The sequence below is a fragment of the Scyliorhinus torazame genome, chromosome 2 (genome assembly GCF_047496885.1).
Source record: "Scyliorhinus torazame isolate Kashiwa2021f chromosome 2, sScyTor2.1, whole genome shotgun sequence".
In the NCBI taxonomy this organism is placed as follows: domain Eukaryota; kingdom Metazoa; phylum Chordata; class Chondrichthyes; order Carcharhiniformes; family Scyliorhinidae; genus Scyliorhinus; species Scyliorhinus torazame.
This window is the reverse complement of record NC_092708.1, coordinates 171349977-171364164: the sequence shown is the minus strand read 5'-3', so window position 1 is coordinate 171364164 and position 14188 is coordinate 171349977. Positions and strand designations below refer to the sequence as shown.

General features: G+C 42.6%; 1 protein-coding gene across 1 annotated transcript in view; it reads left to right on the top strand.

The window, feature by feature from the left end:
- idh1 (isocitrate dehydrogenase (NADP(+)) 1) overlaps window positions 1–13215 on the top strand; it is a 46795-nt gene extending 33580 nt beyond the window's left edge. The window contains exons 5-9 of the mRNA XM_072479985.1: window positions 4222–4399; window positions 4848–4999; window positions 5369–5509; window positions 6765–6927; window positions 12052–13215. Of these exons, the coding sequence (XP_072336086.1) occupies window positions 4222–4399; window positions 4848–4999; window positions 5369–5509; window positions 6765–6927; window positions 12052–12145 (728 nt within the window). The 3' untranslated portion in view covers window positions 12146–13215. The remainder of the gene's footprint in view (window positions 1–4221; window positions 4400–4847; window positions 5000–5368; window positions 5510–6764; window positions 6928–12051) is intronic.
- Window positions 13216–14188: the final 973 nt, after the last annotated feature.

Below are 14188 nucleotides of genomic sequence, written 5' to 3'. Positions count from 1 at the left end.
TCTGTAATTTCTATGGATTGCCCTATTTACTTTTCTTGAACAGGGGAACAATATTCGCCTCCCTCCAATCATCCGGTACTACTCCAGAGTGAGGACACAAAGATCATCGCCAACGGCGCAGCAGTCTCCTCCCTCGTTTCCTGTAGTAACCTTGGGTATATCCTGTCAGGCCCAGGGAACTCATCTATCCTGATGCTTTTCAAAATTTCCAGCACACCACCTCCTTAATATCAACCAATTCGAGTCTATCAACCTAGTTCACGTTGTTCTCCTGAGCAATAAGGTCCCTCTCTAGTGAATACTGAAGCAAAATATTCATTTAGGGCGTCCCCTATCTCCTCAGACTCTAGGCACAAGTTCCCTCCACTATCCCTGATTGGCCCTACTCTCACTCTGATCATCCTCTTATTTCCCACATTAGTGTAGAGCGGCTTGGGGTTTTTCCCACCTGGGTTTTTTCATGCCCCCTTCTAGCTCTCCTAAGTCCATTTTTGAGTTCCTTCCTGGCTACCTTGTAACCCTCTAGAGCCATGCCAGATCCTTGCTTCCTCAACCTTACGTAAGCTTCCTTCTTCCTCTTGACTAGAAGCGTAAGCTTCCTCCTTCCTCTTGACTAGAAGCTCCACTTCTCTTGTCATCCAAGGCTCCTTCACCTTGCCATTCCTTCCTCGTCTCAGTGGAACAAAACTATCTGGCACTCGCAGCAAGTGTTCCTTAAACAACCCCCACATTACTTTTGTGCATTTCCCCAAGAACAACTGTTCCCACTTTATGCTCCTCAGCTCCTGTCTAATAGCAGTATTATTTCACCTCCCCCAATTAAATACCTTCCCATACTGTCTGTTCCTATCCCTCTCCATGGGCGAAATTCTCCCCCAACGGCGCGATGTCCGCCGACTGGCGCCCAGAATGGCGCCAATCAGACGGGCATCGCGCCGCCCCAAAGGTGCGGAATGCTCCTCATCTTTGGGGGCCGAGCCCCAACATTGAGGGGCTAGGCCGGCGGCGGAGGGATTTCCGTCCCGCCAGCTGGCGGAAACGGCGTTTGTTGTCCCGCCAGCTGGCGCGGAAATGACATCCCCAGGCGGCGCATGCGCGGGAGTGTCAGCAGCCGCTGACAGTTTCCCGCGCATGCGCAGTGGGGAGAGTCTCTTCCGCCTCCGCCATGGTGGAGGCCATTGCGGAGGCGGAAGGGAAAGAGTGCCCCCACGGCACAGGCCCGCCCGCGGATCGGTGGGCCCCGATTGCGGGCCAGGCCACCGTGGGGGCACCCCCCGGGGCCAGATCCCCCCGCGCCCCCCACCCCCCCCTCGGACCCCGGAGCCCGCCCACGCCGCCTTGTCCCGCCGGTAAATACCTACTTTAATTTACGCCGGCGGGACAGGCAATTTCTCGGCGGGACTTCAGCCCATCCGGGCCGGAGAATTGAGCGGGGGGGCCCGCCAACCGGCGCGGCCCGATTCCCGCCCCTGCCCAATCTCCGGTACCGGAGACTTCGGCAACCGGCGGGGGCGGGATTCACGGCGGCCAACGGCCATTCTCCGACCCGCTGGGGGGTCGGAGAATGACGCCCCATGACTCTGGTAAAGGTCAAGGAGTTGTCGTCGCTGTCACCGAAATGCTCTTCCACCAAGACATCTGACACCTGGCCTGGTTCGTAGCCAAGCACCAAATCCAATATGGCCTCCCTCCTAGTCGGCCTATCTACATATTGAGTCAGGAATCCTTGCTGTACACACCTGACAAAATCTGCTCCATCCAAACCATTTGCAGTAACGAGGCTCCAGTCAATATTAGGGAAGTTGAAGCCACCCATGACAACAACTCTGTTACTTCTGCACCTTTCCAAGATCTGCTGCCCAATCTGTTCCTCCATCTCTCTGCTGCTATTGGGGGGTCAATAGAAAACTCCCAATAAAGTGACTGCTCCTTTCTTGTTTCTGACTTCCACCCATACTGACTCAGTAGACAAACTCTCCTCGTCTACCTTTTCTGCAGCTGTGATGCACTCCCAAATTAACAGTGCCACTCCGCCTCCTATTTTACCTCCCTCCCTATTCTTCTTAAAACATCTAAACCCCGGAACATCTAACAACCATTCCTGCCCCTATGAAATCCATGTCTCTGTAATGACCATAATATTATAGTTCTAAGTACTGATCCATGCTCTTAAGTTCATCTTTCTTATTCCTGACACTCCTTGCATTGAAACAGACACACTTTAACCCATTCCACCGAGTGCAACTTTGCCCTATCAACTGTCTATCCTTCTTCACAGACTCGCTACATACTACTTCTGCCTGTTCAACAGCTACCCTATCCTATGATCCATAGCTCTGGTTCCCATCCCCTGCCAAACTAGTTTAAATCCTCCTGATGAGCTCCAGCAAACCTCCCACCCAGGATATTGGGACCGCTCCAGTTTAGGAGCAATCTGTCCTTCCTGTACAGGTCCCACCTTTCCCAGAAGGCATCCCAATGATCCACATATCTGAAGCCTTCCCTCCTGCAGCAGCCCTGTAGCCACGTGTTCAGCTGCACTCGCTCTCTGTGCCTTGAGGACTCTGGGTCTGTACTCGATGGAGTTTAGAAGGATGAAGGGGATCTCATTGAAACTTACAGAATACTGAGAGGCCTAGATAGAGTGAACGTGGAGAGGATGTTCCCACTAGTAGGAGAAACTAAAATCCGAGAGCACAGCCTCAGACTGAAGGGACATTCTTTTAAAACAGAGATGAGGAGGAATTTCTTCAGCCAAAGGATGCTGAATATGTGGAACTGATTGCTGTAAAAGGCTGTGGAGTCTAAGTCACCGAGTGTCTTTAAGATAGAGATAGATAAGTTGTTGATTAATAAGGGAATCAAGGGTTATGGGGAGAAGGCAGGAGAATGGGGATTAGAAACAATCAGCCATGATTGAATGGTGGAGCAGACTCGATGGGCTGAATGGCCTAATTCTGCTCCTTTGACTTATGACCCGTCGCCAATCTCATAGTGTTGGTGGTCTGAGATTACTATAGCAGAGTATTCCGCCCCTACTACCACTGGAAGCACTGATTTGCCCACTGCAAAGAGATTGATATGGGAATATACTTTGTGAACCTGGAAGAAGAACTCCTTCTCCCTTGGATAGCTGAACCTCCATTGGCCCACCCACCCCATTTGTTCCATAAAAGTGTTCAGTTCCTTTGTCATTACCAATTGTTTCCCTGATTTGGAGCTGGATTTATCCGTCATTGGGTCCTGTACACATTTGAAGTCTTCCCCCCCCCCCCCCCCCCCCCCCCATGATGAGTCGGTGGGAGTCTAGGTCGGGAATCCCCGCCATGGTTTTTTGGAATGGAACCATCCCCATGTGCGATTATATGTCCTTCCCACCTACACAGCCGCATTCTCCTCGCACAGATTAGCACCCGCTCTTCGTCCTGAAACTTATGTAGTTTCATAATTATTACCCACAGAGGTTCTCCTGATTTGGAACTTTGTTGGAGCAACCTGTGGGCCCGGTCCACCTCTGGGGATTTTGCGAAGCCTTCCCTTCCGATCAGCTTCCAGGGCGTCTTTGTGACATGCACTGTTGGGTTTCTGCCCTCTGTGCCCTCAGGTAGCTCTATAATTCTCGGGTTCTGACGATGGGACCTGTTCACCTGATCGTCAGCCTTCCCCTTGAGCACTTTCTGGGTTGTTACCAACCTTGCCACCTTGACCTCGAGCGAGGCGATCTGCTCGCTCCGGTCGGTGGCCGTTTTCTCCAGGTCCTACACCGTTACTTCCTGGGTCTCCATTCTCTGCTTTGTTCTGTTCTACACCTCTTTAATGGGGGCCAGAGTGGTTTTCATGGCCAACATGAGGTCCTTTTATAGAATCCCTGTGTTTCTGGAGCTCCAGCAACTACTCCATCGATGGGTGGGCCAGTGTTTGTGTTGGCGACCCTGTTTGATCCACCATGCTTCGCTCTGAAGTTGGGGTTCTTCTCTCCCGGCTTTGTGGCTGGTTTGATGGTATTTCCTTGATTGGTTGTAAGTTTGGAGGAGACAATGGGGGTGGGGGGGATTTTGTTGCGTTTTGTGTCCGCTTGATGAGTTACAAGAGCCTTAATTAAAGTTCCCAAGAGAGCTACCTTTTGTGTGACCGCTGAGCTCATTGCCCCACTGGAAGTGATGTTACTTTTATTACATGCAGCTTTGTAAAAAAGGTCACTGAAACTGCTTTCTGTTTCAGATGGGGGAGGAGTTGCTTTGGGAATGTACAACACTGACTCCTCTATTAGGGACTTCGCTCATAGCTCCTTCCAACAAGCTCTTGCTAAAGGTTGGCCGTTATACATGAGCACAAAGAATACCATCTTGAAGAGATATGATGGACGATTCAAGGACATATTCCAGGAAATCTTCGAAAAGTAACTTTTTTTAAATAACCATTTGAGAAATGTTTTTCTTGCCATCCCTGCAACAATCGCCTTTCTCCTACTTCATTATTTTACTTGCTTGCAAAGGAATCTTACTGTTTGAAGCTCCTTCAGTTACAAAAGAGGATGGGCACTTTGGACTGAGGTTCACTTGCTCATGTAATTCCTTGATTGATGAACAAGAAACATGATCATAATACAATGGCAGTGATCCATAAAGGAGCTATGGACCAAACTGGCTAGCTTACCAACTGAAGTAAGAAACACAGTGGCAGAAGACAACATTTTGGTACTTAAAACGAGGAGAGCAGTGTAAATATAAATATTTGGAAATCTTAACTTTACGGTAAAGCTGTTGAGGTCAGAATGCTAATTGTGCATCTTTTTTTTCGGCCATGAAAATGTTCTTTTCTAATTAAGAATTGCTGTCTCTTTGCAGACAATATAAAGGACAATTTGAGGCTAAAGGAATCTGGTATGAGCACAGACTAATTGATGACATGGTAGCTCAAGCATTAAAATCTGAGGGAGGCTTCATTTGGGCCTGTAAGAATTACGATGGTGATGTGCAATCTGATTCTATTGCACAAGGTAATAGCAACTACATTTATCTTTGATAGATTATGCTTGATAATGTATAGTAAACAGCTAATTGTACTGATGAATTTGTCGATTAGCCTAATGTTTATCAGAATTTGCAAATTCAAAAATATTCTTGTAATTCCAGACTTATTTTCAAATTAATCCAACAGATGAAGAAATAGATTGGCAAATTCATTAGAAAATGCAGGAATTATTGAGAAAATTGCCTCCGATTCTTTTCTCTACTCAGTCTCTATTTGACTGAAAATTAGGAGTTGTTACTCCAGTCCATATTTTTAGCTAATTACTCACATATTGAAATATGTTTTTATTTTTATTTTGTGTTGGATAAGAAGATATGTTTCTAATCCGGTGCAGGATATGGCTCACTGGGAATGATGACTAGTGTATTGATCTGTCCTGATGGTAAGACAGTAGAAGCTGAGGCAGCCCATGGGACTGTGACACGCCATTACCGTATGCACCAGCAGGGCAAGGAAACCTCAACCAATCCAATTGGTAACATTATTTTGTTTTGCCTTCCTTATTATATAAGTTTAATTATGAGTATAAGTAGTAATTTTAAGGAATATAAGATATTAATTTTCATGTTTAGAACCATAAAAGATTCCAGAAGATCATTTGCCTGTGTCATCTTTGTTGGAGCAGACCAAAACTAATTTTAATGCCTTTACCCTTCTTCAACTATATTCACTTTTTCCTTCAAAGCTTCAATGATTTCTCTTAACAATTTTCTGTCGCAAAGCATAGCGTGCTCTGAACACTTGACTAAGGAAATGTCTCCTAACCCCTATCACTATTTTTATGACTATTTTAAATTGATGTCTGCTCAAGAAATGGCTTTTCTTAAGTCACTTTGTCAAAGCCCTGTATAGTTTCTGAACAATATACTATCATCTCACCTGTCTATTGGCACTTCAGATCTCTGATCACTTCTTTATCTCCAATACAATCCACAACTCTTTTAACACAACTATACTCCTCTTCCTCCCTCCAGCTTCTTCACAAATTTCTAATTCTTTACCGGATATGCTAATTTTCAAACCCTAAATCCTATGCATCACCAAAATTTCTCGCTTCCACAATGTTATCCGTCTGTTTCACTAATTAACTCTCACTTCTACTAAAATTCTTATCCATTCTTCCGACAACCATAGGCTTGATTTCTTCATCGTTTTCCTGCTGATCTTCCATCCTCTCAATGCATCTAAGATTCATCTGCCTGTGTATTGTCTTGCAGTGATTGCCCATCACACCTACCTATGAATTCCTCTGGATAGCTATTCCTAATGGTTTGAATTTAAACTTCTTTCCTTCACCTATAACCCCTTCCATGGTCCGATTTAATTTAACTTTGCAACTTCCTCCAACCTTGCAACCCTCCCTATACACTGAGTATACATTTGTATGCTTTTCTGTTCCTGGCCTCTCTTCAGCCATCAATGACAGTAAAGCCTTCAGTTGCTTTAGCCCTTAATACCTAGAAACCCCTAAAACTATCAGCTTCATTTCTTGCCAGCCTACAAAATATGTGGCTACCTCTCCCTTTGTAGCACAGCACCATTTGTTTTATATTTTTCTTCTGTGAGCTGTGAACCACTCAAGGGTGTTTTTCTGTACTTAATGTGTAGGGATAACGGAGAGTATATACCACAATCTGTTGAATCATAACAGGACTTTAATTGCCTTGCATACCAGTGTTTTTAATGTATGTTCTTCCTTCCGCTACCCCCACCCCCTACATTGTTTTAAGCTTCTATCTTTGCTTGGACTCGAGGACTATCCCATAGGGCAAAGCTGGATGGTAACTCTGCACTGCAGACATTCAGTACCTTATTAGAAGAAGTTTGTATAGAAACTATTGAGTCTGGCTTCATGACTAAGGATTTGGCTGCATGTATCAAAGGTCTACCAAAGTAAGTATCAATACTGGCCAGGGCTAAAAAAAAAGTTTAAAGAAACCTTTTTTTTTTCTTGTAGATCTATTATTATTTTCATGATGTGACTGGTCTATTCTGGATTACTAATTTTCAATCACCGTATATAGATGGTTAACTCTACCTGCTGAATCATAAATTGGCAGAAATATTAATTCATGTCTAATATGAAGGCATTAATTTGTTCCTACTGTGATTAAAGATAGCTAAATATATTGTCTGTTCAATTCATTCTCTCATTATATTCTGTCCGAAGCAGAGAGCTTGATACTTTATTGAACAAGTGTTAAGTTCCTAACATCACAGATTAACACAGTGGTACAAGATCAATTGGTTTCTTAGAAACAAACCTTGCCATTCAGTTCAGATATTCTATGTCCGGAGTGCCCAGATTTTAGTGACTTGAGATCTGCTTTTTCGACTGTCGTCCTAATACGATCTACCATTGTGGTCTTCCCATCCTTCCCTACAAGGACAGTCAAGCATATTGCACAATATCTGTTTTATATACAGTACCTGTCTATAGATAAAAAGAAGAAAAATGCACCATGCACAGGTTTGAATACTATTATGCAAAGATTTCCTCCCCAAAGGGCATTAGTAAAAGAGGTGGGTTTTTATAACAATCTGATACTTTTGTGATCACTGGTTCCAGAATTTTAACTTTGTTTAATTCATTGAATTTAAATTCTCCAACTGCATGATGGGATTTAAACTCTTGTCTCCAGATCATTAATCCAGGCCTTTGGATTACAAATCCTGGGACATAAGGTATGCTTCTGTACCCTAAATCGTAAAGGTTTAATGTATAATATTCAGTTGTCAACCCAGTTAAAAGGGAAAAGTATTCTAAGTAAGTGCCAACTGTATTCTGCTTTCAACACAATCGAAGCATCCTATGCAGGATTTTTATAGCTGCCTTCACCAAAAATGCACAATAGCTATATAATTTAGTTGCTATTGTACCATATAAAGTTTACTCTCACCTTTTCTAGGGTAAAAGCGTGCAAAGAAAGCACACGCCATGCCTGTGCTGACTCCGCACATGTGCAGAAAGGATACATTGATCCCATGCATGCATAATGCGCAGAAAGCGCACATTGCCCATGTACCGAGTGCAAAGCTTTCGGTCGACTGGAAACTGGTCCCCAGTCGACCCCGATTGATGTTTTGGTCACATCTGTTCTTTGTCATTGACATTCTTGGAAGAGGGTTTTCTTGATAAAGGTAGTTGTTTTGGAAATGATAGTAAGATTTGTGAGGAATTTGTGATTTGTGTTGACTATTGGTGGGTAATTCTGTGGCATTTGTAGGACTACTTTTGGTTTCCTGTATTCTGTTCAATCATCAGTATGAGGACACTCTGGCTTAAAACTAGCCTGAGGACTTGTATCCACTGCCATGGAGTCTTGCCATAGCAGAAAAAAGGATTTTAGAATGAGGGTCAGCCTTGCGTTGAAGGGTGGCACAGATGATACATCTTTGTTGCTTTTGATATTAAGATTAGCTTGTGTTCTATAAATATTTGTCTTGGGTAATATCCTTTTACTTGTTTAATTTTCAATAAATTTATCTAGTGACTAATTACCCAAATTACAGTCTTGCATCATTATTCTTCCTGTTGTTGACGTCTAATTGATCATGTGATGCATATATTTGTGACGTTGTGTGAAATTTGTATAAAATACTGGTTTGGCCTCAAGTGGAATATTGTCTAATTCTGGGAGCCACACTTCAGGAAAGATGTGAATGCATTAAAGAGATTACAGTAAAGATTTTAAAATATTCATTCATGGGATGCGAGTGCCAGCATTTATTGCCTATCCCTATTTGCCCTTGAATGCATTTCAGAGGATATGTCAACCACATTGGTGTAGGTCTGGAGTCACATGTAGGCCAGACCAGGCAATGAGGGCAGATTTCTTCTCTCAAGAAGGAACCAGACAGTTCTTCACAACAATCCGCAATGGTTTCATGGTCAGCAGTACATTCATAATTCCAGATTTCTTTTTAAAATTTAATTTTTATTGAATTCAAATTTCATCATGTGCCATAGTGGGGTTCAAACCCAGATCATTGCTAATTCAGCAACAATAACATTATGCCATATTTCACAAGTGGTTCCACTGATGAGGAACTTCAGTTACATAGTTGGTTTAGAGAGGTTGGAACTGTTTTTCTGCAGAAAATAAAGTTGAGAGGAGTTTTGAAAGAGGAGCTCAAAATAGTGAGGGATCGGGACAGAGTAGATATCGAGAAACTGTTCCCATTGGTGAAAGATCAAAAACAAGAGGACACAGATTTAAGGTAATTGACAAAAAAGCAATGGAGACATTCGGAAAAAACCTTTTCACACAGCGAATGGTTGGGATCTGGAATGCACAGCTTGGGAATGTGGTGAGCCAGGTTTCATCAAAATACTTCAAAGGGAATTGGATTATTATCTGAAAAGGAAAGACGACAGGGAAAGACAGGACAACAGCACTAGGTAAATTGCTGTGTCAGAACCAGCACAGACACAACAGGATAAATAGCCTCCTTCTGTACTGGAACCTTTGTGTGATTCTGTAAACTAGAGTACAGAAATGAAGACATTTTCTTTGACCCCTGATTGTCGCTACATTTACCTGGATATTGGATAGGTAAAGGCATTCTGATTGATAGGAAACTCTAGTTTCACTAACCAGATGGCCAATGTCGCTGAACCCACGAAAATAACTGGAAAAAAGATTACCATATGTAAACATAATCTAGGAAAGTATGAAGGTGGAACACTATCATAGTGCTAAGTGCTGCACAATCTCAGAAGGTCTGACAGCATCTGTGGAGAGAAAATTATCCAAGTCTGTATGACTCTCAAAGCTAGAGAGAACTGAAAATAGGATGAGATTTATACTGTTGAGTAGAGGGGAGCGTGGAGCAGTGGGGCTGGATAGAGGGCCAGCGATATGTGGAGATTGACGAAGATGTCATGGGCAAAAAGACAAAGGGAATGTAAATAATGGTGATAATGATAGGGGTAAGCAGTAGGTATAAATCTCAACCTATTTTCAGTTTTCTCTAGCTTTAACAAAGAGTCACCCAGTCTCAAAATGTTAGCTCTGTTCTCGCTCCACCGATGTGTCAGACCTGCTGTTTTCTGTTTTGTTTCCGAATCCAGCATCTGCAGTAATTTGCTACTATCACAGGGAAATTTAATTCATAAATAACTTGTCTTCTGTATCTTAAAAATAATTATTCCCAATACTGTTGTGAAAAATTGCTTGGGTATTCCTGTACATAAAACCCAATACAAATCCAATGCAGCCAATTACCACCCCATCAGACTACACCCCATCAGACTACACTCAATCATCAATAAAGTGATGGAAGGTGCTATCATGGAGCACTGGCTTAGAAATGCCCTGCACATCTTGCCCAGTTTGGGTTCCGCCAGGGTTGTTCAGCTCCTGACCTCATTACAGCCTTGATTCAAACATGGACAAAAGAGGTGAGGTGAGCGTGACTCCCCTTGACAACATGGTGAAATTTGAATGTGAGGGGCATCAAGTACAAAACTGCAGAGTTAATGGGATTCAGGTTAAAAGAAACTCTACTGCTTGGAGTCATACCTACCATAAAGGTGGTTGTCTGGATCAATTATCTCCATTACAAGACATCACTGCAGGAGTTCCTCAGAACAGTAACTGCAACCAGCTTCAGCTATTTCATTAATGACCTTCTTTACATCATAAAGTCAGAAGTGACTGATTATTGCACAAATGGTCAGCATCATTCGCAACTCCTCAGATACTGAAGCAGTTCATGTCCAAATGCAGCAAGATTTGGACAACATTCAGGCTTGGGCTGACTAGTGATATTTACCCCATACAAATGCCAAGCAGTGATAATCTCTAACAAGAGAATTTAACCATTGTCTCTTGACATTTAATGGCATCACAATTTTTGAATCTCCCACTATCAACATCCTGGGGGTTAAGTTACCATTGACCAGAAGCTGAACTTAACTAGCCACATCAATATTGTAACAAGAGGAGCAGGTCAGAGGCTCAGAATCTTGCAGTGAGAAACTCACCTCCTGACTTCCCAAAACCTGTCCACCATCACTGCATGGCACAAGTCAGGAGTGTGATGGAATGGTCTCCACTTGCTTGGATAAGTGCAGCTTCAACAAAATTCAAAAAGCTTGACTCTATCCAGTACAATGCAGCCTGCTTAATTGGCACCCCTTGCACAAATATTCACCCCCTTACATAGAATATACAGTGCAGAAGGAGGCCATTCCTTCGAGTCTGCACTGACCCACTTAAGCCCTCACTTCCACCCTATCCCCTCCTAACCTTTTTGGCCACTAAGGGAAATTTATCATGGCCAATCCACCTAACCTGCACGTCTTTGGACTATGGGAGGAAACCGGAGCACCCGGAGGATACCCACGCAGACACGGGGAGAACGTGCAGACTCCGCACAGACAGTGACCCAGAGGGGAATTGAACCTGGGACCCTGGCGCTGTGAAGCCACAGTGCTAGCCACTTGTGCTACAGTGTTGCCCCTGCTTACAGCTGATGCACAGTAGCAGCAGTGTGTATCATCTACAAGATGCACTGCAGGAATGCACCAAGCATTCTTAGAAGCACCTTCCAATCCCATGACCTCTACCAACTAGAAGGACAAGGGCAACAGACACATTGGAACCCATCACCTGGAAGTTCTCCTCCAAGACACTCACCATCCTGACTTGGGAATATATATTGCTGTTCCTTTACTGTCGCTGGGTCAGAATGCTGGAATTCCCTCCCTAACAACACTAGGTCTACCTACACCGCATGGCTGGCAGTGGTTTAAGAAGGCAGCTCACCGCCATTTTCTCGAGGGCAATAAATGTTGGCCTAGCTAGTGATGCCCACATCCTGTGACTTAATTTTTAAAAAATTGTGTTAATGCTTATCATTGGTTTAAAATGCACATGAAAATTTGGTATAGTATAAACACTGAATAATATAGATTAAGTTGCCAATTTTTAAATTAAAAAATGAAACTGTCTTTTTTCAACATTTATTTCTATAATTCTTGACTAAAATTCACTGATTTTGTTTTTGAAGAGTGCAACGCTCTGATTACCTGAACACCTTCCAATTTATGGACAAGCTTGCAGAAAATCTTAAACTGAAGCTGGTATCATCACATAAGCTTTAAATTTGGCTAAGCATGCATTGTAGAAGGCACACTACAATATTAACCGTGGGCCATTCTACGTACTGAATGGTCAAATCTGTCTTTAAAAGAAATGGAGTCAAATCTAGCTGGTCTGTTGATGAAAGAGCCATTATCTGATTCGTTACACTTCATTGAGGTACATCTTCATATTTAGATGATAAAACTTCAAACACCCATTATTGAACAATAGTATTGAGCAGTTTGAAAAATTGCTGCTAGCTTTAATCATGACTTTTTCCTGAGATTACTTAATTAAAAAATCAAATATGTTTACATAATGAAACTGCAATTATTTTTGATGGGATGTATATACACAACACAGCCTGCCAGATGAACAATTTAAACTGTCTTTTAATGTCTACACAGAACTTGTAAAAATTTAAAGTTCTCCAGGTATCAATGAACACAATGTGTCTGTTTTCAATCCATGTTCACTATGTACTTCAATTTTAACGCCTTAAAGGGGAAAACTTTGTTCAAAGCACTCTCACATTTTAGGAGAATGATTTTATTGTAAAAGAACAATTTTCTTTCTAGCCATTTATTGTGAAACAACGCTAGTGATCCTAGATAGGTGGTGTAGCTCAAACAATCAAAGAAGGTGGAAGGCTATTCTGGCACTAGACTCTGCAAAACACTGCCAGCAAATAAAAATGCTATTTTCCACACTCATGGCGTAATCCAGAAATCTACTTTATTTGTTGTCAACAAAATGGCCTCAAAAAAGTTACGATTTTTGTCAAGAATTTTGCAGCAATTCTCATTCTCAATCCATCAATGGGGAACCCCATGGAAATACTGCCCGAAAATCTCCGAATTGAATTAGAATTATCTTCAGAATTTTTTAAATAAAATGAGGGAATGCTTTGGACAGAGGATAAAACTTGTTGCTCTACAAGGCTTTACTGCCACTTTGACATGTCTATTTTCACATTTGCAAAACAGTTGAATAATTTTCCTTGTGAAACTGCTAAAATAATTTCCTAATGTTAATACAAGTTCTCAGTCATTTGAACATTTATTACTCAAATAAAATTTACTTAAAAACATCCTCCACCAGTGTTAATTTGTTTGACAAAGTGAAACTGCCACTTGAAGACCTTTATAAGGTATCTTGTCTTTGACAGGGCATATCATAGAATTTACAATGCAGAAGGTGGCCATTCGGCCCATCGAGTCTGCACCAGCCCTCCTACTTCAGCCCTTGACTCCACCCTATCCCCATAACCCCACATAATCTTTTGGACACAAAGGGGCAATTTAGCATGGCCAATCCACCTAACCTGCACATCTCTGGACTGTGGGAGGAAACCCAAGCAGACACGGGAGAAGGTGCAAACTCCACAGAGATAGCCACCCGAGGGTGGAACTGAACCCGATTCCCGGGAGCTGTTCCCGCGCCAACCAGCATGCCACCTGTGACGTGACACTAATAAAGATTATGATTATTATAATTTTGTTCAAGGAATCAATTGCAGCAGTAAGGAGGGACAACATCTTAGAAGGCTCTTTCAACTGAAGTCATATGGGTAGAACTTCAAAACCAAAAAGGGGCAATCACATTGTTGGGAGTGTTCTATAGGCCTCCTAACAGTCCGAGAGAAATAGAAGAGCAGATGTGTAGGCAAATTTCAGAGAAGTGTAAAAGTAATAGGCTAGTGGGGTATTTGAACTTCCCCAATATTAACTGGGGTAGCCATAGTGTGAAAGGTTTAGAGGGAGCAGAATTCTTAAAATGCGTCCAGGAGAACTTTTAAAGCCAGTATGTACAAGGACCTACAAGAGAGGATCCTGGACTTAATTTTCGGTAACAAAGCTGGGTAAGTGGTTGAAGTATCAGTGGGGGAAGCATTTTGTAGACTGTGATTATAACTCTGTTTGATTCATGATTGTTATGGAAAAGGACAAGGATGAACTTGAGATCAAAGTTCTAAACTGGGGGAAAGCCGATTTTAATAAGATCAGAAATGATTTGGTCAGAAGGGGCTGGGAGCAGACACTTTTAGGTAAATCTGACAAAAC